Source organism: Ictidomys tridecemlineatus, chromosome 4 (genome assembly GCF_052094955.1).
Source record: "Ictidomys tridecemlineatus isolate mIctTri1 chromosome 4, mIctTri1.hap1, whole genome shotgun sequence".
NCBI lineage: Eukaryota > Metazoa > Chordata > Mammalia > Rodentia > Sciuridae > Ictidomys > Ictidomys tridecemlineatus.
In genome coordinates, this window is record NC_135480.1 from 76792747 (window position 1) to 76820137 (window position 27391).

Consider the following 27391-nt stretch of genomic DNA (forward strand, 5'->3'; position numbering starts at 1 on the left):
AATTTATAGAATAGTAATAGAACTATTTACTTCCAGTGAAAATCAACAAGATATTATGCAATTTTGAAAAGATCAATTTGAAAATATTAATGCAAGCAGAAGAAAAATACCCTGAACACATTAAACTAACTAATTTAAATAAAACATTTCAAGATTGATACATAGAACAGAGGTAAATCTGTTAATAGAGCATAGCAGCCGACCTCCTGTGTACAAGAGATTTAATTTAAAAAAAAAATGGTCTCTCAAAGATTGTACTCTTTGGTTTTCACAAAGATAAGGTTTTATGCAGTTTTCTGATTTACAATAAAATGTACTGACTTAAAAGGATTTCTATACTTTAGCTATCTTCTACAATCCTTTTTTCTTGTCTATCTTCAATCTGAGATCTGGGTGTTTTTAACCTAATAAATGTTACATTGTATGTATATTTTAATGGTATATTCGTGACTCACAGTGTGTGTTAAATATTAAATGAAAAACAATTCTCTACCAAGATACATTTTTTCAAAGAGAAAGATAAACAAATGGGTCTATGCAAAGTAATCATTAACTTTGGTAGATTTTAGTGCAGGACATTCTATAACAAACATATTTGCCATTCCCCTACCCCAGAGCTGTTTAACTTTCAAATTATGAAATTCAAGTTAAGAATTTTAAAAATCTTTTTCAGTGAGACTTTATTATTTCAGCATTTGTTTTTCATTTACAGGATTTTCAACCAAGTTCTGAGTGCTTAAAACTCTGTGACTAGTCTTTGGGAGATTGGTTAGCAACATCTGCAACACCTGTGGTGGAAGAATTTGCTGTTAACACAGGCAGCAACTGACACAGCTGTCCACACACAACAATTGCATTTGTCAGATGGTCTGCAGCTTTCTCAAGTTTGCCTTGAGGTAGTAACTCTTCACCAAGCTGTATTTCTTCAAGGAAGACTTTATGAACAGCTTCAGAATCTTTAAGATCCTGTAACTTGAAAAACCCACTCTTTTCTGGGCAAACTTCTGCTTTTCTTTTCATTCCTGAAGTTTGCACTTGAAGTTGGAGGTGCTCTTCCTCTTGCAATTGAAGTAAATGCTGTAGCAGATGATGAGCTCTACATACCCTTGTGGCCCTTGCACTGCTTGGGTTCACTCCTTCACCAGGTACAAGGAGTGCCACTGCCCTGTCCTCAGAGAAGATGGTGGCTGCACTGACAGAGAGAACTGACAGAGAGAGGAACTTTAAAGAATTATTGTTTATGGTAAAGTTCATGTAGTAATTGTTTTTCACTCATCAGGCTTTGCTCTGCTTTAAATACCATGAACTGTAGTTCCCTGAAGTTACCTTCTTAGTCTCCTTTGCTGCTTTCTCTTTCATTGGGATGTGTGTATTTTCTTAGTCCTTAACTCACCATACCTGGTGCTTTGATCTATCATAATTATATTGAGTCCAAAATTGTTATCAAGACATGTCAGAAACTCACAATTCATCTGACTTCTAAATCCTGCTTAGTTTTTCAGCATGTTGTGTTTTTCCTTGTTAACTAAGTACCCAACAGCCCTCATCCTTCCCCTTTGTATTTAGTGTTTTCCTTGCTTCTTCTCCATCAACACACAATCATAAATATGATGCCCAGGAAGAGTGTCAAAAGGCTGCCAGGCTCTTGTGTAATTTTAGTAAATTTTGTTTATAATTAAACTTTCTTTAAGTTTGCAGCTTGTTAAACACAAAATAAGTAGAGATGATAGACTAGTGGAGGAGGAAATAGAATTTGCCAACTGATGGCCTCCATTTTGACAAGAGAAGATGAGGTTATTTTAAAGACAAAGGTCTTTGAAAGACTCGTTTTGTATATAATTTATGGGTTAAAAGAGAACCCAGACATAAGCACAGACATCTAAAATCAACTGATTGTTGGTAAAGGTACCAAAATGAAATATTGTGTTTTTAATTATATGAAGGTTTATTTTTTCATATAGTTTTCCTCTCTGAAAAGTTCTTGAGAGAACAACAGAATATATAAGTTTCATAAGGTGAATGTTGGATAAATGATTTTTTTTTTGTAGCAGAGATTGAACCCAGGGGTACTTAACTACTGAGTCATATTTGTGACTGGGTTTCACAAATGTGCTCAGAGGCTTGCTAATTTGTGGAGTCTAGCTTTGAAATTGCAATCCACCTACCTCTATCTCCAAGCTGCTAAGGATTACAGATTTGTGCCGCTCACTAGGCATGACAGAAAATAGTGAGGCTGAGCTCATTAGTAGAGTACTAAATCTCGGGAACACTGGATTCTGGTGGATGGAACTGAGTATAATTTATTCCCACCACCACTAAAAGAATGATTTAAAAAAATGCCTCATAAGTTTTAAACATGGTCATGAAGCCAAATTATCTCACCTAAGGCTTCTTTTAGTGGAAGAATTGATGACAAATTTTAAGCAAAAAACAGTAAGCCTATATTCCATATATATAGTAATTTTTCATATAATAGAGTGCATCCTCAAAGAAAAGTAACAGTTTAAAGTATTTGGAAACATAACTTTTTAAAATTATATTTCTCATCTGCAGCTCTTCCCATCATAAATTGGAGATTATGTTTTCATTGCCATCCTTCACCGTTTTCTAAGTCATTACAAAATTACATTGTTGACACTGTTTTTTTTTAATGTGGTTATAAATCACTCAAAATATAGTTTCTGTGGGGGGGGGCTTCTAAAAATCATGCAGTTCACATATCCTTTCTGATCTGTTAAAAAGAGAAAGCTGAACACATGTGATACGAAAAGTCTAAAACTGAGATTCGTTTTTCCAACTCAAAGTAACTGTATGCCCCCTAGCCTTCAGTTTCCCCAACTGCCAAGGCTACTCTTTCAAAATCACTCTTCCACCCTGGGTTCCAAAATCAGTCGCGCTTGGGCATATGGCTACATTCACATCCATAGTCTTATTGTTATGTTTCTAGTGACCAAATGCGATCATGAAAGGGATGTCCATGGTCTACAAGTTTGCATAAAAATCTCCATATGCAAGCAAGACTTATAAGGTGGCCAATTTCAGGACACTCTGAAGGCTGGGCCTATGTATGACATAAGACTTCAGCTTCTTCTGAGAAATCTTATGAAGGTGGAATGGCTTTGTTATCCCAGTGGTGCCAGATTCCATCCACTGTGAGGTGTGCCAGCAAATCCATTTCCTCCTTAACACAACACATAGCCTTTTCAGTTTAACCCTCCAAACAGGTTTCTGATCATCACCTTCTTGCTCCACATTTGAATAACCTGAGACTCCTTCCTCTAGGTGGTCCTCTTGGAATAGCAGCTCAGATTCCACCTCAGTCTTACCTGTGCTTCTATTTTTACCTCTATTCTCGAGTATGGGGCATAACAGTCACCTGGCAGAGCAGTGGGGGGTGCCACAGGAAACAGGAGAAACCAAAGGTGAGGTGTGGCTGCCTTCTCCTTTGGAACATAACGCAACCACTTTGAACTGGCACGTTTTTTCTTCATTGGATGTGGATTTGTAAGAAAGTGAACAGACTTGCTTAGTTGAGGAGGGCTCAGGGATCTGACTGACTGCTGAGACAAAAGTCTGCATCCCATCTTCAACACTTCTCAGTCTTCTGCAATTCATGGGTCTATTCATGGTGTGGGGCCACCCACCTGGGAACCCTTTTTCATCTTGCATACCACCAAGATTGTATAACTGTTGAACCAACAGCACATCTCAGGAAGGAGCCTTTAAACCCATGGCCCTTTCAGAGACTTTCAGATGCAGCCCATAAAAGATTATGAATCTGGAAATCACCTATTACTTGACTTTTATTAAAATTATTTATTAGTATTTTCTTCCTTTGTTATTTGCATTTTGGGAAGTAATCTTAGTGCTATACTGGTATTTGTTGATATAATTTTATTGGTTAATTAATCCACTCTTTCACTTTATTTGTATCATGTATTACCTTCTTTTATTTAAGAGAAAGAGAGAGAGAGAGAGAGAGAGAGAGAGAGAGAGAGAGAGAGAGAGAATTTTTTAAATATTTATTTTCTAGTTTTCATCGGACATAATATCTTTGTTTGTATATGCTGCTGAGGATTGAACCCGGGCCACACGCATGCCAGGTGAGCATGCTACCACTTGAGCCACATCCCCAGTCCATGTATTACCTTCTAAGAATTGCATTTTGGATAATAAAAATATGGTAGTACTACCCTTCTGATCTTGGAATTGGAGTCTAGGGGCAATAAGTAAATATCAATTTGAGGAGAATTTGTTGAATATTAGAAGATAGCATAGTATACTTGGAGTGTGGAATAAGAGAAACTATCCTGGTATATGGAGGCAGGATGACTTTGTTGAAGAACTTTTGAACTGAAATATGATGAATGACTAGGACTTGCAGAAATTATCTGTCAGATACCTAGATCTATCCAGCTAGGTCAGACTTGAGAGAAATCTAATCACTTTAGCTGCGTTCTGTTCATTAAGAAGCTAAGATATAAATCATTTCATCCTTCTGCCACAGGTTTGATTTAAAAAATGTATATTAAACTCATAGGTTGCATTGTTGATGAGCCTTGAAAGTTTTATACTAAGTGAGAAAAGATACAAAAACAACACATATCCATTTTCATGAACTTTCTGAAATACACAAATCCATAAAAACCTAAACAGTTAAGAGAATTCCAGGTAGTGCAAAGTGGGAATGAGTGGGAAGTTAATGTTAATAGGTATTGAATTTCTTTGAAGGGACTGAAAAATAACCTCAAATCATTTAATGGTGGTTTCACAACACTTTATTAAAATAAAATTTAATGAACAAATTTATAAATTCAATGTGGTTATCACAATTTATGGCCTTAAAATGATTATACTTCCTTAAGTTAAAACAGACCCCCAGACATCATGTGTAGGCATGTAACATAACTTCCAAGAACACAGTTTCTTCAGACTTGGGCATTCACCAACAAATTATCATAGTTTTTTGAATTTTCTCAGTTTTTTCTTTCATTTTTACAAATTTCTTTCTTTATTTTTTCTTTCCTCATTACTGTGGATGAACACAGACTCACACAAGTTAGGAAAGTGCTCTACTACTGACCTTCAACTGTCCTTTGACCCCCATTTTTATCTCTATTTTAAATTTCCATTCTGTCCTCAAAACTTGTGGTCCTCCTGCCACAGCTTCCTGTGTAGCAAAGATTAAGGGCATGTGAAACCATGCCTAAAAAAATCTCAATTTTATGGAGAACCAAAGACAAAAAAAGGAGTTAGAGGGGATGTGAAGGAAGAAGAAAAGAAACTGTAAATGAGGGAACCTCGGCAAATATCATAGAAGCTCAGAGTTTCATTTTCATAATCAAGAAATACTCCAACTCAACCTGCAGGCCTTTGCAAATAATGAATTAAAGATGGGGAGTTGGTGGAGAGAATACAGTGATTGTTCTTCTTTGAGGAAAATAAGACAAAACCTTTCTTAAATTCAAAACTGTCACTTGTAAAATCTTTACAAACACCTATAATCCAGTTGGAGGTGTTCCCCACATCCACCTCCCAATAGTGTTTACCAGAGTTAAAAGCCTCAACACCCCATATAACATAACTCTCCAGTGTCTGGGGATTTTCAGTTGCACCATCACCTCCAAATATCCTATTTCTGATTTCATCAGGAAGACTCATATAGCGATTGGCCCATCCTTGAATAAGTCTATTGTGTACTGCAAAAAAAAAAAAAAATCAGATCAGTAAATGGTGTCTGCATGCCTTGGGCAAAGATTATCTACCTAATCAATCTCTTTATTGACTCCTCCTTAAAGAAACTCTAGAGAGTAGTGAGATTTCAAACTCAATCATGTATGAAGAATGGTTCCTATGCCCTCATTAGCACCCAGAAATCTTTAAATTATTTTGGAAATCAAAAGAAAACTGAAGGTATTCTCTGCTATATGAAGGGTGATTTAATATCTACCTTTGGATGGTTTGTTTCAGAAAAAAACCCAAAAGTCCTTTTTTCTTTAATTGAAATCTCTTCTTGAGTTGTTTTTAATACCATTAATAAGTAGACATCACTTTGCTATGATTGTGCCCGCTTCATTATCACACATCAAATAATTTGAGGAAAAGCAACCACCTGTACCCTTTACTGAAAAGAATCTCTGAATTACATTATCTACTGAGAACATACATTCAATGAAAGTTGGATTTCAGCCTTCTGATATCTAGACTCTTCTCTAGTGGGGCACAAACATGTCTGGGTCATGTTCAAAGATCACTTACCTTTCAATTGTTTTGATTTCCATCTCATGGTATTAAAATTGTTCCATTTATGAGAAATTTAGTCATTTTTTTGGTTTATTAAAAACTTATATTTTATAAATAGTAATTATTATTTGCTCATTGCACATCATAAATACACTTGAATATATAATAGATTGAAAACCACAAATATCATATTTAAATCTTCAAAATTAGAATAAACTGAAATAACACAATATATTTATGGCTACTCTGAGAAGTAAGCATTGTATTGCTTAATAGCCACAAAACACCAATAATATTCCTTCTCTTGTACTGTTTGTATCATAATTAAAATATGTATCTGAACTACAAGTTAACCAATGTGGTCTAGATCATTGTATTATGACCAGACAGGAAAAGAAGATATAAATGTTTCATTTCAAAAAATTAAAAATGGAAAGCATCTTTTTTGAGGAACCTACTAAAATAATTGAACCTGAATGCCACAGGGCCCATTCCTACCTCGGAACTTGTTTAGCATATCCAAGATTCCAGTGATGTGTAATGAAGAGAGCTCTGGGTTCACTGGCTGGAGCTTCTGCATCTCCAGCAACTCGATTCTGTAAAGAATGACATCAGTTACACTTTCAAACCAAAGATCAAACACAAAATCATTACAAAATTACCACTTTTAATCCAAGATATTGTAGAAATTGCCCATGTTGGTGAATTAGGTATACATTTTATTCAACACTTTGGGGATTGTATAATACTTTTTTTTTCTAAATCAGATGCACTAATATCCAGTCTTTATTCTTCTCAAACATTATCAAACTTAAAAAAAATTGCCATCCCCTCCCTGTATTTCTGAATCAACCTTGAGAAATGCAAAGATCCTGGATATCATACAGAAAGCAGATTGTTCAACTTTTGGGACTTTTGGTCCACAGAGGTCACCAATGATACAGTCATTGGTTTATAAATGGGAAAGTTCCTTGAGCCAGCAACTTTCATCTTCTCTGCCCATGGAGGGAATCTAGTACAGCCTGGTAGCACTGATCCTGAGGGTTCTTAGGCAGGCCTTCCCCTCTGAAAAAGGATTTTGCCATGATGAAACAGGATCTGGTCATTGTTACTCATGATAATGAAGCTCCCCTCCTTTTCCTATCCTAGGGAGAATTATTCTTTCCTATCTTGTTTATATTCTACCTCACTAGAATTGGATTCTTTTGTGTGATACCTTGTGAAAATTTCCTTAGTCAGGTTTATTGGGACTGGGCTGGAGTCCATAGAAGGAATGGGTGCAACAAAGCCCAGAACACCAAATCATTCTTAGGTATAGTTGAATTCATCCACAAAAGGACATTTTTGAGACCAAGGAACATATTACCTCAGAGCTTCTTTTCAAACAAAATATTAAATATCTACAGACAAAGATGTTAATAACTGAAAACAAAAATCTCTCTTCTTCAAGATAAAAACAAGTTTCTCATAAACCAGAGATTACTACATAAAACTCACCTTCCAAATATGTCCCCTAAGTCCTAAAAGGAAAAAAAGAAACAAATAATATTAATAAAGTGAACACTGTTTTCTGCATTTTCTCTGGTGCTTTGTTCTCTCTCTCTCTCTCTCTCTCTCTCTCTCTGTGTGTGTGTGTGTGTGTGTGTGTATGAGTGTTTATGTGTGTGTGTAACATTTTTTCTCTGAGTAATCACGTTAGACTATGTTAATGCCAAAGCCAAAATTAAATGTGAAAGACAGCCTTGGTGTGCACTGAGAAGGATGGAGCTTACAAAGGATATGTGCACTGATGCAACAGGACCTAGTTTCCAGTGTCACTTGACTCCTGTCTTAGTTCCCAAAACATATTTGACCATCTCTGAAAATTAAAACTAAACAGGGACCTATTTGAAAAATAGTGCATTGTAAGTGATAAACAAACTCTGTACATCTTGTCTAAGAGAGGGGCAAAGCCTCAGCTGCTTTTGGGCAGGAGAATAGAGTGTGATAATGGAGTTGGGAAACATAAACTGAATATTTCCTCAACAAAATTAACTTTCCTATGATCACTAAGTTTTGGATAATTCGCTGTGGGTATCATAGTCTTAATGATACAAGAATTTTGTCTTATTTACCTTCTAAATGACTTACAGTCTCTCAAGATTAACAGAATATACAGAGACAAGTGATTGAACAATGAGAGGTATAAAGGATCTCCTGTCACTCAGCTCAGCACAGTGGGGTCTGCAGACAACATTGCCCAGACAAGAATTCCTCTCTCAGGAAAAACCCTCCTTGGTCACCTGGAGCAACTCCATGTCAGATTTGTGGAACAACTCCGTCAGCTCTCTGTACATTTCCTTCAGCTTTTCCCTGTGTTGGGCCATTCTGATCGCACTGTCTCTGAGTTGCTGTAAAATTTCCTGTGCTTCTCTTTCTAGTGTCTCCAGTTGAAATCTCTCCTCTTCAAGGAGAAACTGATGCATCATTTGATATTGAACTTTGATCATGTTCCTCCTTAAAACTACATAGTCCTGCAGATATATTCATTAAAAAAGATTACATTCAAAAGAAAATGTAAAACTTCAAATATTATTGTCTTAACATCAAGCAAGTACTTCATATACTTTCCACCTGATGCCTGCAAAGTGTCTTAAATATTTACTAGTACTGTCTACTGGGCTTTCTACTTTTTGTCTCTCTCCTGATTAAATCAAGATCTCTGCAGGATACCAGCCTATCTCCCTATGATGCCACTTCAGTGTTCTTAATGAATTATTTCTTCTTTACCTCAATCTTCTCTTTTATTTTTGTTCCTTTGTCTGATTCTTCCACATATTTTAAAATATTTATATACACACAGTTTTGTGAATTTAAAAAATATTCCACTTTGCCAATAGCTGAAAATCTATTTCTCTTCCGACTCTAAAACTAAGACTGTCTTATTCTCAGTGTCTGGGAAGATTTATCCAAATCTCCAAAGTTGTACAAGAAAAAACAGTCAGACCTCATTCACCCTATATACTAGTATTCTTAACACTAGCTTGTGTTGTCCACTACATTTTTAATATTACTGGATGTCAATGCCTTGTCTGAGAGGAAAACACTATCCTTCAATATTAGCTCCAATTCAGCTGATAGCATCGTTTTAATGTGCATAAAAATAAAACCTTTTCAAACTTACCACAAAGGACTCAGATTTTGAAATTTCTTTATTTAGATTATCTTGCATCTCCTGAGACTTTTGCCATAAAGGATCCATTTTCTTTACAATTTTCTCCTGCAAAATTACCATAGGCTTTAGTGATTGGGAAGACAGTCTTGTAGGCTTCATCTTTTGTGAGCTAGAATAAAGCAGTGTTTGCTAGAACAGTAATCTTGAGTTTTAGAGAGTCAATTTTTACAAAATAGTACAAATTAATTTTACTATTAGGTAAAGTAGAAGAGAAAAATAAGATTTTTAAAGGAGTCCATAAATAATACAATCTATTTTCCAAGAAAGCAGTTTTTATATAGTGTCACTATAAAAGGGTTTAGGCCTCAGTTACAGAAGTTCATGTTCCTAGTGCTAGCCATCTGCTGTACTGATGCTCAATTTTACCCATTTGGACAATATATTTACTTTTTAATTTGTTTTTTGGTACTGGATACTGAAAAAAATTTTCACACATAGTACTCAATAATTTACCTCTGCACTATATCCCAGCCCTTTAAAAAAAGAAAAGAAGGAGAGTGTCTTGCTAAGCTGCCCAAGTTGGCCGCAAACTTAGCATCCTCCTGCCTACATTTGCTGAAGAGCTAGAATTATTGGCATAGCCACCATGTCCTGTTTTTTAAACAATATTTCTGGAGGAAATTCCCTTCATGAGCATTTAACTTACTTATGATTTTAGTGTCAAATTGATCAGCATTTATACAGCACATTTTCACAGAAACATCACCACCTCTACCATCTGCATGCTTATCTGCCTCATTATCATGAGTCTTCATTCTTCTCTTTGATCCGGACCCTACAGGTTCTAGGTTACATCACTCACCCTGTTCTCCTCTGCCATGCAGGCAACTGGGCTGTAGCTATGAACCGCATGTTCAGGTGATTCAGAGCAGGGTGCAGAGAGCAGGATCTTGTCCACCTCACAGAAGAGCCCCTTTGTCTCCCCATTTCTCCTGCAGAGCTGCTCCCCAGAGCTGCTGACAGAGCGAGGTTTGGCCTGTCTGGCATGAGAGGCCAGCTTCTTGAGGGCAGTGTTGGTCCTGGAGTCTGTCTTCTCTGCTATTTTTCTGCACTCAGGGCAGTACCTGGGTGTTTGGGCTTCCTCCCAGCAGAAGTAGAGGCAGGGTCGGCAAAAGGTGTGCCCACAGTCTATAGTAATGGGTTCTAAGAAGTAATTCATGCAAATGGTGCATGTGAGTGCACTCTGGAAGTCTTGCAAGGCATGAGAATCCATGTTTCTGAAACCAAAAATATAGAGGGTGAAGCGACAGGAAAGTGGAAGACAAGAGAGTGTTATCCTTCTATCTTGAAGAAAAAATTACAATTATAAAAGGGCTTTGGTCACTGCTTTTTCAGTAGAGTCATGCATAATCTTTCGATTAACTTCCTGCAATACAAACCTAGATATAAAAAATATAGACAGGTTGAGTATCTTCTATGACACAAATGATAAAATGAGATGAGCATGATCTAGATTTAAAAAAAAATAACTTTCTCATTAATTTGGGCAAGTATAATACTGGGACAAATAAAATTTAGGATGATTTCAGACTTACTTACATTACGTGTTTACTCTGGATACCCATGTAAAATCTCTCTCTCTCTCTCTCTCTCTCTCTCTCTCTCTCTCTCTCTCTCTCTCTCTCTGATTCAATGACTATAGTAAATGTAAAGACAGTCTTTATGACATATGTCTATACTTTCCACTTCTCAACCCATAGATGTACTTTTCTAAAGACAAATAAAAGTAAGTTTAATTCATTTGAAGATTGTTTGACTTAATCACTGTTGGCTTCAACTTACAACACCCGAAACTACAAACAGGTAAATTTATGCTTCAAACCATAACTAACCAATATATTTCAAAAAAGAAAATAAAAGTGGGAAGTATCAATGCACCTCTTAACCAGCTATTTTAGAGGCTGAGACAGGAGGATTAAAAGTGTGAGGCCAACTTCAGCAATTTATTGGCATACTGTCTCAGAATAAAAAAATAAAGTGTTGCAAATGTAAGTCAATTGTAGAGAAATCCTGTCTTCAATCCTTATTACCAATAAGAAATGAATTAAGTTTTAAATTGAAAATTAGAATATAAATTCTGGGGATGTAATCAGTGGGAGAGCACTTGCCCAGCATTTGTAATGTCCTGAGTTTTAGCCCAAGGACTGAATAAGAAATTAAAAAGAAAATTTCTATTACTTCTCATTAAAGAAAATAATATTTCTCAGAATCAGTTCTGAACATCAGAGTACCTTCATATTTTCAGAAGATGGATGCACATTCTACAGTAATAATCAGCAATAATTCATCCATTGTTATTTAAATAAAATCAACAGGAAACCCCAGTGCAGTGGCACATGCCAACTATTCCAGCTGTTGGGGAGACTGAGGCAAAGGGACACTAAGTCCAAGGCCAGCCTGGGCACCTCAGTGAGGCCATTTCAAAATGAGTTGTAATACAGTGGTAGATTAGCCCTGAGTTCAATCCCCAATACCAAAAAAAAAAAAAATGGTGACAGTGAGAGAGAGAAAGAGCATTAATTAACAATGGTAACCATGGTGCTTTCCTCTCCAGAGACTACCCTTCAGTTTAGAGATGCATTGATGATCAATTCATCTTAATTTCTAGTTTTTTTATCGAGTGATCAAACTTCCCACTTGAAAAACTCTACAAGTTTGTTGCATCCACTGGGGTACTTGTCAAATCTAGATTGCAAACTGAAGGTTTTAAAGGGAAGCAAATAAAACTTTCACATCAAGAGTTTTACAACCAAATCTATACCTTAAAATTCTAAGCCAACCATGGTGGCACACGCCTTTAATCCCAGCGGCTCTGGAGCCTGAGGCCAGAGGATGGAGTGTTCAAAGCCTGCCTCAGCAAAATCTAGGAACAAAGCAACTCAATAGGACCCTGTCTCTAAAAAAATACAAAATATGGCAGGTGACATGGCACAATGGATGAGTGCCTCTGAATGCAATGTTTGGTACTCACTAAAAAAAAAAAGATCTAAATATATACGCATAATAATATTACATGCTAAAATATGTTGAACATTTTAAGCATTATATGGGTTCTAAATTTGATAAAACTGCAAAAATATTTCATTTCAGACCTGGAAAATCTAATAAAACACAAGGTAATAGAATAAAAATTATTCAGATAACTTTACAGAGACAAATATTTAAAAAAAAATATATATATATATATCAGCAAAAACAAAGAAGGTTTTTTACTTGGACAAACCCAATTAAGTTGAAAGTAAATTCAAACAATTTTTAGGAAAGAAAGTAAACTGAAAAGCCTTTCTTCTAAGTATCCAACTCACCAGAGTCCGCTCTAAGAAAACTCACGTCTGGAAGTGAGGAAAATTTGCCAGTAACACTCAGGTCTCCAAAGCTCAGCAGCTGAAAATTTGGGCTGCTCCTTAGAGGAACCTCAGAGGAAGAACCATTCTCCAGAGAAGTGCCCTACTTAAATACCTGAGACTCACCTAAGACCACACCCACTATAGGTTATCTCTTCTAAAAGTGCTGGATCACACTATGAGATCACAGTGATTGGCTTTATATAATAGAGTAAACAACTTTGATGAGATTTGGGGTAAGACACAAGAAAGTTCACATGACTTAGGTTTTCCAAAGAGACATTTTAACTGAAACAATTATTTTATTAAATAATACTTTGTTTTACAACAATAACTTCTCAATTAAGAAAACATTGATTTATTTTTCTACTGGTGTTTAAAGTTTGAAATATCTGATTGATTTTGATTTCTTGCTTTTCTGTTACTTCTTTTGTTTTTGTTTTTTTGTTTCTCTCTCTCTCTCTCTCTCTCTCTCTCTCTCTCTCTCTCTCTCTCTCTCTCTCTCTCGGTATTCCTTACCACTGAACCAACAGTGAAAAACATTGTATGGCACAGTGTTGCGCCCATTTGACCTCAGCTATGGAAATGTAGTTAAGTGGTAGAGTATCATCAAAAGTATTAAGGAAATAAGGCTTCTCAAACCTACACTAAATTTGGGGTAAATTTTTTCTATTCAATTAAAGAAATGTTTAGTTAACCAAAAGCAGACCTGTGGCAGAGTTAAGTTTAGGACTTTCTTTTGTTATAAACTGGGATGGAGCTTGGCAGTTGATGGAGCTTGATAGATGTAAACTTTCAAGCTCATCCACTTTGTGTTTCTTTGGCATCTACCAAAGTTCTGTTTTTTTATAAAACCCAAGTGTCATAGGTAATTTCATAAGGAGAAAGATCTGCCCTAAATCCGATGGATTGTATTTTTTAAAGTTTCAGATAAGAAAATGATAAGATACACACTCAAACACACACACACTCACACACACACACACACATAAACACAGCCATATTGTACTAAGAATGATGAAATAATAGAAATCAACATGTTAGAGGAATAATGAATGATTCTGCTTCCAATAAAGCTTCAGAATTATTCTTCAGTGTTTTTCTTGTTCTCAAGTATTTTTCCTGTTCTCAATTGTTTGATTATATATATACATTTTTTTGTTCGTTCATAGAATTGGAAACTGGTTCCAGTGGTGCTTTGCCACTGGGTTATATCTCCAGCCTGTTAAAGTTATTTATTTTGAGACCAGGTCTTACTATGTTGCTTATAATCTCACAAAATAGCTGAGTCTGGCTTCAAACTTGCAATCCTCTGTCTCAGCCTATTGAGTTGATGGAATTAAAGGTGTGTAGCACCAAGCCAATCTCTAGTCCTCAGTCTGAAGTAACACCCTGGTTTCAGGTTTTTAGAGATGGAAAATATTAATGAGAAGCTTAATTAAGTTCTATACTTGATTTTCTGAGTTAATCCCAAGACATAGTTAGGTTACTAGGTAGTCTTGAGCTCTTTATTCTCTTCTAGCTTAATTTTTTAAATCTTCTTTTTCTTTTTTTCAAGCTTAATTTCATTCTTAAAAAATTAATTTCTCCATAATTTTAGCACTTCAGAAAGGTGTTATGAATATTAAAAAGGCCAGGATTAATGCATTACCTGGGGCACAGTAAGCACCCTGTAAACTTTTACCTATCATTAAGACAGCAAAATATCCTAAAATACTTTAAAATCATTTATTTACAAATACAAAATTTGTTATAAAATGTATAATCAGTTTATAACAAAGAACTAGAGCAGCATTTCTTATTTTTTTATGGCAACAAAGACCCCTGGAGATGGTCTTGTGAGGTATTTATGAAATGGAATCATCCTTTTTTGGTTATGAATCTGAATCTCCCCACACTGAGCACATGTGGGGCAGTAAGCCTCTGTTGTCAGTGTGGATGGGCTGCTCACTCACACACTCGCCACAGGGGAAAATGAGAATCAAATAACCCATGGGCAAAGAATTATAATCTGCTTTTAAAAAGAAGGTACAGTTCTTTGGATATGAGTGAGGCACTTTTCTCAGGATTGGCAGTTTGTCTTGGTGGAGAATCAATAGACTTGAATGGCAGTTACTTTGGGAGCTGATTTCAAAATACTGAATTAATGCTTAACCTGGTCCCACTTAACCTAGACCCTTCTTTTGTCAACACTTATGGATGACTGAGCACTAAGCACATAGTCTTTGATTTAAGCTACAATAAAAACATTGTCTACTGGGTGTCAGGGCAGCTGTGCAGTAAATCCTTGTTTTTCCATCACTGATTTTTGGCTTGTTATGACATTAACTAGATTCAATTGTCAGGACCAAAAACAAATATGCAAGTACATACATAAATGCTGTATTAGTTCAAAGAAGTGGTGCATTCCCTCAAATTTCATGATTAAATTAATATCTCCTGCAAATTGATCATTTAATGTGGGCTGCTTTCAGTGTAATTGAAGATTTTTGTTGATTAGTATATATGGAGAATTTAGCCATTGTGCAACATGGTGAGTATATTTAATAATAATACATTGTGTGTTTGGAAAATAGTATAGCAGTGGATGTCAAGTATTTTATTTATTTATTTATTTACTTGCTTACTTACTTATACATCATACATACATACATACCAAGGATAGAACCCAGTGGAACTTAACCACTGATCCAAATCCCCAATATTTTTTAAAAAAAAAAATTAAAACAAGGAGCATTCTTTAGGGCCTCACTGTGTTACTGAGGCTGACTTTGAACTTGTGACTCTCTGGCCTCAGCCTCTTCAACAGCTGTGATTATAAGCCTGCACCACCATGCCTGGAGGATGTTAAGTATTCTTATTACAAAATAGCTATGTGATGAATAGGTTATGCATAGATTAATTAGATAGGTTTGGTGATTTCACAATGTGTCTGTACTTCAAAGTATCATGTTTACATGAGTTTATGATTTTATTGGCCAAATAAAAATATAAGATCAAATTTAAAAGTTTTGTGAAATAGATTATGTAACACTGTGCTGCATTTGATTTTTTTTGAGAGAGAATTTCGTAATATTTTTTTTAGTTTTTGGTGGACACAACATCTTTATTTTATTTGAATGTGGTTCTGAGGATCAAACCCAGCACCTCACGCATGTCTGGAGAGTGCGCTACCACTTGATCCACATCCCCAGCCCTGCATTTGCTTTTTAAAAGAAAATTTTTTTTATACTGCCTCACTGTATTGCTCAGGTAGCCACTAATTCCTTTGAACTACAGGCACACACTATGATACCCACCATATATGGCTCTTAAAATATTAATATTTAAGCATGACAGCCTCTGCCTATAATTCAGCTACTATGGAAGTTGAGGCAGGAGGAATATACAGTCCAGGCAAGGCCTAAATTACTTAGCCAGGCCCTAAGTAATTTAGGAGACCCTCTCTCAAAACAAAATAGAAATAGTTCTGGGAACATGGATCAGTGGTTAGTACTCCTGGGAAAGAAAATTTTCAGAACCATAAGTAAATAAACAAATACATATATAAATGTTGGATTAGTTCAAAGAAGTATATCACTCCCTCAAATTACATGATTAAGTGTTAATGTCTAATGGAAATTGAGAGTTTAATGTCAGCTGCTTTCACTATAATTGAAGTCTTTTTGTTTGTTAGTATGTATTTTATTCAGTGACTGATAAATTGGAATGCATTCTTTTATTCCTTACTTAGTAACAACATGTTCTAGGCATCAAGGATAGACCACTAAAAAAGCAGACGAATCTATGGAAACGAATTGCTCTCGGGAAAGAGCAAATATCTATTTCTAGAGCAAGGCATTAAATAGATAGGGTAAGGAATAATCACTTACCTTCAATAAGGTTGAGTATTATGAAGGAAAATACTGTTACTGTGATCATAAATGCTGACGAGTTTACCCCTATTAGTATAAGAAAAAAAATCTGACTTTAGAGACTAAACATGATTAGGGTGTGGTGGGCAGGGATAATCAAGTGGGAGAAAGTGTACGTATTTAAATGACTGAACTGAACCATTGAGTGGGGAGTGAGCTGACACAAGAGTGGAATAAATGAAGGATATAAAGTTAGACACAGCCAGAATATTCAGAACCATGGAGGTCCCTGCAAGTCTTAATTTTGAATACATTTCCCTATTGAATATGGAATTTTGAATACATTCCCTATGCCCATTGTTTCATGTATATAGAAATGATTTGTTGATATATACACAACCTAGAAAACAATACAATCTATTTAGAGACTGAGGTCCTTCAATATTTAAAGAGTTCATTCAAAGCAATGGCTTAATTAAAATGGGCAAAGGATATCAAAAATTTCCAAACACATGAAAAGATGTTCCATCTGATGCATGAAAGGACTCGAAATTTTCAAACACAGAACAGAACAGAGCAGGTAGAACAGTGTGAAGGATGAGTTCCGGAGTCGAAGTGCATGCAGAGCACAGGCAGAACTGGCGCCCTTTTGCTGGACCCAGGATTTGATATCCTGCATCCAAACAGCTTCTATGATGCCACTGTGGCTCAGCGAGCCTATCCGAGCCCGCGCGCTGTAAACTTCAGGTGGGAGAACCCGGGAGAGCTCGCTGCAGGAAAGCAGTGCTGCTGGATTGCTCTTCTTGGTTAGAGCTACAGAAGGAAATTTATCAAGGAGCAGCCCTAAATTGGGACCCAGTTCTGTGTGAAAATATGCAAATTATGGTCCATTGTTGGCTTCTGCCATCCACCCACCCGCAACTTCTAAACAATCTTGATTTCAGGGTCTCTGAGTCTAAGATTTACCAGAAACAAACAAAAAAACAAACAAATAACATCAGGGTTTGAGAGAACATTGCCAGGTGACAAGTCCAATATTTTCCTCATTTGCGTGTTGGCAGTAGATACCAGTGAAGAGTGTACCCATTTGATTTTAGATGGAAGTGTATCCAGGTGGTTTTAGTTGGAAGACTAAAAGATCGGTGAAGAGTTCAAAGGAAAGTGAAACAAACCTGAACATTTCTTCTCTCTCTGATCAGTTTTCAGATCCACCTTGGAAGGAACTTGGGTACATTTTCTCAGGAAAGGTGGTCCTTATTTCTCTAGGCAGAATTAAAAGTCAGCTTTCCAAGTTTTTTAAAATTGTACAAGAACCATCATTGTTTTCTCACAAACTATGCAAACGCATATTTAGATTTTCCTTTGCAATTACACAAGAAGCAGAAACTAATTCATCATGATTTTTTTAAATATTGAAAAACAGAATAATAAAATTAAATCCTTTTATTCTCAACACCCTTACAGCAACTTTATAAATACTTTGGGAAAATACATAGTAGGTTTTTTTTTTATTTCCTACTTGTTTTTTTTTTTTTCTCCTAACTCAGGGATACTTTTCTACTGAACTACATCCCAGCCCTTTATTATTTTAAAATTCAATTATTTTATTTATTGGTACTGGGAATTGAACACAGGGGTGCTTTAAAACTGAGCTACATTCCCAGCCTTGTGTGTGTGTAATATATATATATATATATATATATATATATAATATATTATATAAAATATATTCTTATTTTTAAATTCTCAGACTGAATTTAGCTAAATGTCTTTCATCCTCACTAACTTGCAGAGGCTGGCCTCAAATTTGTGGTTCTCCTGTCTTGGACTCCTGAGTGCCTGGGATTACAGGAATGTGCCACAACTCTTGCTCAGATCTTCTTAATAAATACAGATTTTCATATTTTACAGAGGAGTGGATGCTGTTAGAAAATTTGATTTAGAATTAAAAATAAACTCTTTGTTTTTGACGATTATGGACCCCTAGTACAGCTGTGCTTTTCAAATCCAAGATCACTTCTAATAAGCACAGTTGTGAAACTTACCAGATCATAAATTGTATATGTACATATGTGTATGTTGGAGGACTAAAAGATCAGGTACAAATTCTCATTCCTTCTAAAACCCTTGAATTCCCACAGCTGAATCTTGGTGAGAAGTATGCCAGGAGGGGAGGCACCCAGATTTAAAGATCAACCTTGGTAGAGTGGCAATATGGTTTTATTCTTTTTAAAACACTATTTCTAAAAATCATTAAATAAACAAAGTTCTCACATTTTTTCCATTGTTCTTTTCTTTTTGTAATAATGAGCAAATAACAGGTGTCAGTTTTGCACACCTATAATTCCACCACTTGGGAGACTAAGGCAGTGGGATCTGGAGTTAAAGGCCAGCCTGAGAAACTTAGACTATATAAAAAACAAATATTATTAATCATAATGTGAACTCTGCCAGTATCACATGGAGGCCCTGATCCCTTCATGTTTGTCATATTATTAATTGTGCAGCAAGTAGTTGTGAGCCCACAGACATATTTCTTAGGTGAGTATATAAAACAGCATCTCTGACAACTTTATCATATCAAAACAAAGAAATATGTGAATTTTATTTACAATTAAATCTATACCGTAAAATTCTAAGCCAACCATGGTGGCACACACCTTTAATCCCAGCGGCTCTGGAGCCTGAGGCCAGAGGATGGAGTGTTCAAAGCCTGCCTCAGCAAAATCTAGGAACAAAGCAACTCAATAGGACCCTGTCTCTAAAAAAAAATACAAAATATGGCAGGTGACATGGCACAATGGATGAGTGCCTCTGAATGCAATGTTTGGTACTCACTAAAAAAAAAAGATCTAAATATATATGCATAATACTATTACATGCTAAAATATGTTGAACATTTCAAGCATTATATGGGTTCTAAATTTGATAAAACTGCAAAAATATTTCATTTCAGACCTGGAAAATCTAATAAAACACAAGGTAATAGAATAAAAATTATTCAGATAACTTTACAGAGACAAATATTTAAAATATATATATATATATATATATATATATATATATATATATATATATATATATCAGCAAAAACAAAGAAGGTTTTTTACTTGGACAAACCCAATTAAGTTGAAAGTAAATTCAAACAATTTTTAGGAAAGAAAGTAAACTGAAAAGCCTTTCTTCTAAGTATCCAACTCACCAGAGTCCGCTCTAAGAAAACTCACGTCTGGAAGTGAGGAAAATTTGCCAGTAACACTCAGGTCTCCAAAGCTCAGCAGCTGAAAATTTGGGCTGCTCCTTAGAGGAACCTCAGAGGAAGAACCATTCTCCAGAGAAGTGCCCTACTTAAATACCTGAGACTCACCTAAGACCACACCCACTATAGGTTATCTCTTCTAAAAGTGCTGGATCACACTATGAGATCACAGTGATTGGCTTTATATAATAGAGTAAACAACTTTGATGAGATTTGGGGTAAGACACAAGAAAGTTCACATGACTTAGGTTTTCCAAAGAGACATTTTAACTGAAACAATTATTTTATTAAATAATACTTTGTTTTACAACAATAACATCTCAAGTAAACATTGATTTAATTTTCTACTGGTGTTTAAAGTTTGAATTATCTGAGTGATTTTGATTTCTTGCGTTTCTGATACTTCTTTCTTTTGTTTTTCATTTTTTGTTTTCTCTCTCTCTCTCTCTCTCTCTCTCTCTCTCTCTCTCTCTCTCTCTCTCTCTCTCTCTCTCTCTCTTTGTACTTCTTACCACTGAACCAACAGTAAAAAACATTGTATGGCATGGTGGTTCACGCATTTGACCTCAGCTATAGAAATGTAGTTAAGTGGTAGAGTATCTTCAAAAGTATTAAGGAAATAAGCCTTCTCAAACCTACACTAAATTTGGGGTAAATTTTTTCTACTCAATTAAAGAAATGTTTAGTTAACCAAAAGCAGACCTGTGGCAGAGTTACGTTTAGGACTTTCTTTTGTTATAAACTGGGATGGAGCTTGGCAGTGTGATAGATGTAAACATTCAAGCTCATCCACTTTGTGTTTCTTTGGCATCTACCAAAGATCTGTTTTTTATAAAACCCAAGTGTCATAGGTAATTTCATAAAGAGAAAGATCGGCCCTAAATCTGATGGATTGAATTTTTAAAAATTTCAGATAAGAAAATGATAAGATACACACACACACACACACACACACTCACACTCACACACACACACACACATAAACACAGCCATATTGTACTAAAAATGATGAAATAATAGAAATCAACACGTTAGAGGAATAATGAATGATTCTGCTTCCAATAAAGCTTCAGAATTATTCTTCAGTGTTTTTCTTGTTCTCAAGTATTTTTCTTGTTCTCAGTTGTTTGATTATATATATATAGTTTTTTGTTCATTCATAATATTGGAAACTGGTTCCAGTGGTGCTTTGCCACTGGGTTATATCTCCAGCCTGTTAAAGTTATTTATTTTGAGACCAGGTCTTACTAGGTTGCTTACAATCTCACAAAATAGCTGAGTCTGGCTTTAAACTTGCAATCCTCTGTCTCAGCCTATTGAGTTGACAGAATTAAAGGTGTGTAGCACCAAGCCAATCTCTAGTCCTCAGTCTTAAGTAACACCCTGGTTTCAGGTTTTTAGAGAAGGAAAATATTAATGAGAAGCTTAATTAAGTTCTTCTATACTTGATTTTCTGAGTTAATCCCAAGACATAGTTAGGTTACTAGGTAGTCTTGAGCTCTTTATTCTCTCCTAGCTTAATTTTTTAAATCTTCTTTTTCTTTTTTTCAAGCTTAATTTCATTCTTAAAAAATTAACTTCTCCATAATTTTAGCACTTCAGAAAGGTGTTATGAATATTAAGAGTCAGGATTAATGCATTACCTGGGGCACAGTAAGCACCCTATAAAGTTTTAACTGTCATTAAGACAGCAAAAAATCCTAAAAGATTTTATATCATTTATTTACAAATACAAAATTTGTTATAAAATGTATAATCAGTTTATAACAAAGAACTAGAGCAGCATTTCTTATTTTATTATGGCTCAAGAGAATAGAGGTAAAAATAGAAGGAGGGATAAGACTGAGAAGGAATCTGAGCTGCTATTCCTAGAGGAGGCTCAGGTCATCCAAATGTGGAGTAAGAGAGTGATGACCTGGAACGTGTCTGGGGAGCTGGGTTGAAGAAGCTAAGTGTGGTGTTCAGGAGGAAATGGATTTGCACGCACACTTTGGGAATCACAGTGTATGGCATCTGGCAACCCAGAAAGCCTTGGTCCTTCAGAAGACTTCCCAGAGAAGCCTGAAATCTGTTGGCATAGGGCCATCCTTTACAGTGTCCTGAAATCAGCCACCTGATATGTGTTGCTCAGCATGTGGAGATTTTTATGCTATCTTGTAGGTCATGGACCTTTCAGGATTACATTTGATCACCGAAATTTAAAGATAAGAATATGGATGTGAATGTAGCCATATGCCCAAGCGGAACTGATTGTGGAACCCCGGATTGAACAGTGATTTTGAAATTGTAGCCATTGCAGTTGCGGAATCTGACCGCTAGGGGGCAACGGGTTACCTTGACTTTGGAAATACTGATTTCATTTTTAACTTTTTGGGGTCACATGTATTCAGAATTCTCTTTTTAACAGATCAAAAACAATATGTGAACTTATGATCACACACATGGATGTTACACTTTGAGTGCTTTATAAGCGCATTAAAAAGTGTCAACAATTTAATTTTTTAATGGCTTGGAAAAAAGGTAGGGGAAGACAATGAAAACATATCTCCAATTTATGATCCGAAGAGCTGCGGATGAGATATATAGTAAAGAAAATGTCATGTTTCCAAATACTTCAAACTGTTACTTTTCTTTGAGGAGGCATTCTATGATTTAGAAATATATATATGTATACACACAAAAACACACACATATACATACATACACAAACACACACACATACATATACATACACACACACACACACACACACACACACACACATATATATATATATATGTGTGTGTGTGTGCCCACATGTGCTTTTAATGGAATTTAGGCTTACCACTTTTACTTAATTTTTGTCATCAGTTCCTCTACTAAAATAAACCTTGGATTGGAATAGTTAGGGCACGTCACCACGTTGAAAATTTATGAGATTTTTTTCTTTTCTTTTCTTTTTTTTTTTTTAATGGTGGTGGGAATGGCTTCAATTCAGTTCCACTATAACCCAGAGCTCCCTAGATCAGGCCATCACTCTACCAATGAGCCCCAGCCCCAGGCTTTTCTGTGCAACTGTAAGAGATTCATACACACTTGCTGAGTAGGGCACACCTGTAATCCCTAACAGCTTGGGGGATGGAGGGAGGAAGATTGAAATTTCTAAGCTTGCCTCCACAATTTAGCAAGGCTGTAAGCAACTTTGTGAGACCTTGTCTCAAAGTAAAAAATATAAAGTATTGGGGATGTGGCTCAGTGGTAAAATACCCCTGGGTTCAATTCCTGCTACCAAAAGAACAAAAAGGCATTCATCCACCATTCAGCTTATGAAACTTACATTCTATTGCTCTCACAAAAACTGTTCAGAGATGAATACTATATGACAGAATAAATCTTCACATAATAAAAACAAACAATGTTTGATTTTAGTACCTTTATCAAGAATCAGTTGATTTTAGATGTGTGGGCTTATTTTTGGGTCCTCTCTTCTAATCCATAAATTATTTTCTTGATAATGTTAAGGAACAAATTTTTGTACTTTTAAGGTTTCTCTTGAGAATAAGTACATGTAATCCTTTTAAATGAGTCTCTCTGCAGGACTATGTGGCTTTAAGGAAGAACATGAATCAAGTTCAATATCAGATGATGTATCAGTTTCTTCTTAAGGAGGAGAGATTTCAACTGGCAACACAGAACAGAAAAGCAAAGGAAATTTTCCAGCAACTCAGGGATGGTGAAATCAGAATGGCCCAAAAGACAGAAAGGCTGAAGGAAATGTGCAGAGAGCTGACTGAGATGTGCCACAAGCCTGACATGGAATTGCTCCAGATGACCAGGGAAGGTCCATTCTAAGAGAGAGGAATTCTTGTCTAGGCAATGTTGACTGCAGAGCCCATTGTGCTCAGCTCAAAGACAGGTGCACCTTCACACACATCCCTACATTGGGCCAATCACTTGTTTCTCTGTATTGTGGTAATCTTGGGAAATTTTACACCTTGTGTTAGATAATATAGGAAAAAATACTTTTCTTTGTTCCCAGGAGACTACTTGTACAGAAAACTCTGGCTAGGGGAAGGTTAGCTTCATTGGGTTAATTCTCAAATCAAGTTACCTACTTCACCACCTTCTCTTGTCTTGCCAGAAACCAATTTTTGAAGATACTGGGAATTTGTCCATGCATAGACAAAGTTGCAGAGTTTGGTAACCAATTCCCATGCTTTCTGCTTTTTATGTGCTTTCTTGTTTAGTTTAAATTGTTGTCAGTTTGGTCAGACCTCTCCTTGAGAATAAAACTGGGAGGTGAGGGACAGGGAACCTGGGTCCCACTGCCTCAATGCAAAGCCTCTTTCTGAACTCCCTTCTTCTCAGTGGACACACCAAGGATGTCTCTCATGGGTGAGTTTCTCTTATCAACATAGGCTCTGATTGCTACTTAACAGGGAAAGAAGAAAAACTACTTTCTTAAAACAAACAAACAATACTAAAGGGTTAGGGTTAGAGTTAGAACTCTTTTTTTTCCTTGCAGGAATTTTAAAGCATGTTGGAAAGGCATTTTTCCACCATGATCTCTGATTTCTGAAAAATTTGTTTTCTTGTTGATAGAGAATATATGTTTTGAATTATTAACATTTTTCTATGTGGCTATTTAGCATTTTGTCTGAAAAGAGGTCTAAGGCAATAGATTTTTGGTCTCAGAAATTTCCTCCTTATGTGGATGAATTTAAATATACCTACTCATTCTGGGCTTGTTTCACCCATTTCTACTATCCTTTTAAGCCCCAGCTAAACAAGATAATAAAGAGTGTTTTTCTAAGGCACCCAGATAACCAATATTCTTGAGAACTAGAGAGTTGGAGCACACTGGAGACACTCTATTGGGGGGAAAAGGAAAGAGGAATGTTCCCTAAGGATTGGAAGAGGAGGGGGCTTCATTCTCATTGGAGTAATGTCCAGATCCTGTCTATCACAGAACACCCTAGGTATAGGCAGAACTCAGAGTGAAAGGGTTGCCTGAGAACCCTCAGGATCAGGGCTTTCATACTGTAATAAATACCCTCCATTGGCAGAGATGATCAAAGTCTCTGTTCTAAGGAACATTCCCCTTTAGACACCATTGACTATATCATTTGTGACTTTTGTGGACTGAATCCCAAAGGCTGAACTTCTGCTTTCTGTAAGATACCAAGGATCTTTTATTGTCCAAAGTCCAGTGAGGAATGCAGGGAGGGAAATACATTCAATAATGTTAGAAGTTGTATAATGTCAGAGAAGAGTAGAGACATTAGATATTGATATAAATTAAGTTCAGAAAAAAATGGTAAAATTTCTTAAATTCATAGAAGTGTAGAATAAAATGTATACTCAATTAACCCCAAATGGAAAAATTTTGTCATTTTTACAGGACTAAGTTATTGCAGATGCAAATGGCTAAGCAAAAGAACCAAAAGCTCACATCAGGGAACATCACTGGAATCCTGGACATGCTGAATAGCTTCAGAGGTAAGAAACAGTTGTCTGGCAGTCAGGACTCAATTTCTTTCTTCAGTGGCTTCTGAAATGAGGAATACCCATTTTCAATTTTAAATTTTTGACATAAAATTTGTATATGATTTTCTAGAATGTTTGTACCATCCTTCCTTGCATAATCACATTACAATGACCACGACTGACCTTTTAACTTACAGATTGCAAATGCAAAATTAAGACCACACTTTAGTTATATCTGAACACAGCCACTGTAAAAAAGAATTTTTAGCTTATATGATTATGAAATGATACAATGCTTACTTCTCAAAGTACCAATCAAACGATTGTGTTTATTTAGTTTAATTTTGGAATTTTGAATATAGAATAGTGGTTTTTAATTTGTTCTATATTCTAGTTTCATTTATCATAAATTCTACAAAAATATATTATTCATAAATCAGAAAGTTTTGACAAAAATGATTGTCAGGCAAAAAGGAAGAAAAGGTAAAATTGTTACAAGTGGAATAATTCCAATCCTACCAGATAGATTTCTAAACAGATGAATGTTAAGTGATCTGTGAATATGTCAAAATTGTGTTAATCCCATACTAGAAAACAGGTCTGTACACAGCAGAAGACTGAAACCCAGGTAAGGTTAGAACCAGGGTCTCAGCAGATAAGGCAAAGCAAGAACATTCTTTTCAGAAACTGCTGAAACGTGCATATATTGTGTGTCATGTAATTTTTGATGTTTGGAAATGTAACAGTCACAGCTGATATCATAATGAATACCTGTATCATAGCAAAGTGATGAATTTTTAACAATATTAAAAAACAGAATTACAGTTTTCTACAAAAGTAAGGATTTCATATTTTATGAAACAAATTATCTAGAGGTAAACAAAAATAAATTGCTGCTCCACACATCGATATGACTTTACCTACTTTCTTTCTTTCCTTCCTTCCTTCCTTCCTTCCTTCCTTCCTTCCTTCCTTCCTTCCTTCCTTTCTTTCTTCCTTCCTTCCTTTTTTTTCCTTCTTTTCTTTCTCTCTCCCTCTCTCTCTTTCTCTCTCTTTTTCTCTCTTTCCATTATGGGAAGGAGCTGTGAGTACTGCAGAGGTCATAATAATAAACCTGCTTCACACCTGAGTGAGGCTGAACTCTGCTCTTGTTAGTGAGGATAAGAGACAAATAAAGAAATAATTAAACATAGATCGTCTGCCTCTCACAACAAGGTTACATAGTACCATTTGCTAATTGGAGTTTTGTCTTTCTGCAGTTAATAGTACTGTGAAATAGGAAGTGGCTGACACTACAAGCTGTATTAAGGATGTCAGAGGTGTGACATTTGGGGATGACCAGCATAGTGTACCTAGAGATACCCACAGAATAGAGAGTTATGCTGCAAGGGGGACCCAGGCCTTCACCTCAGGTAAGCACTATTGAGAGGTAGAGGTGCTGAGCTCTTCCAACTGAATTCTGGGTGATTTTAAATATTCCAGAACAATCAATATTGATTAAAGTATTGATTTTGATGGGTGTTTCTCGTATTTTCTTTGAAGAGGAACAGGCATTACAGTCTCTCTACCAATACCCCACCCCTAATTCAATATATGCAAAGGCCTCTGGGTAGGGTTAGGGTGTTTCTAGATTATGACAATGGAACTGTGAGCTTGTATGATGTTTACTTCCCTTCCTTCCTTCTTTACCTCTCCTCTGAGCCTGTCCTTTGCCTTGGTTCCCTGTGAAGTCAAGTGTCATGAGTACTAATTGGTGAGCTCCCATGTCAGGAAACTGAAATCCTGAGACCCACTCAAGTCAGACAACAAGAGTATGTATGAGATCTGTGGGCACGTGTAACTTTAAGAAACAGTTATTCCATGGCTACAATATAATCTACCACATTGAATGTATTAATTTGCTTACTGAAATTCATTTTCATAAACTTGTTTACTGTGAAGCATTTACTAGAATATCAGGAATAGCTTTAAAAATAATGTTAGTGAGATAAATTCATATAAATTCATGGCG

General features: G+C 35.8%; 1 protein-coding gene across 1 annotated transcript; it reads right to left on the bottom strand.

Annotated features, from left to right (window-relative positions):
* Nucleotides 1-750: 750 nt before the first annotated feature.
* LOC144376688 (tripartite motif-containing protein 64C-like) lies at nt 751-10670 on the bottom strand. Its single transcript, XM_078044948.1, has 7 exons — nt 10251-10670; nt 9407-9502; nt 8526-8756; nt 7741-7763; nt 6742-6839; nt 5550-5699; nt 751-1205 (listed from the first exon to the last, which is right to left on the bottom strand). Exons 1-7 carry the CDS (start codon nt 10668-10670, stop codon nt 751-753), a joined length of 1473 nt encoding a protein of 490 aa, XP_077901074.1.
* Between the last annotated feature and the right edge of the window lie 16721 nt (nt 10671-27391).

What these genes read in the sequence shown, in the direction of transcription:
- LOC144376688 (XM_078044948.1), bottom strand. Translation starts at nt 10,670, where the DNA reads ATGGATTCTCATGCCTTGCAAGACTTCCAGAGTGCACTCACATGCACC. An exon ending in CAAAATCTGAGTCCTTTGTG is followed by an intron (nt 8,757 to 9,406) that starts GTAAGTTTGAAA and finishes ATATATCTGCAG; the next exon opens with GACTATGTAGTTTTAAGGAG. An exon ending in TGTTGAGGCTTTTAACTCTG is followed by an intron (nt 1,206 to 5,549) that starts GTAAACACTATT and finishes TCTCTCTGTCAG; the next exon opens with TTCTCTCTGTCAGTGCAGCC.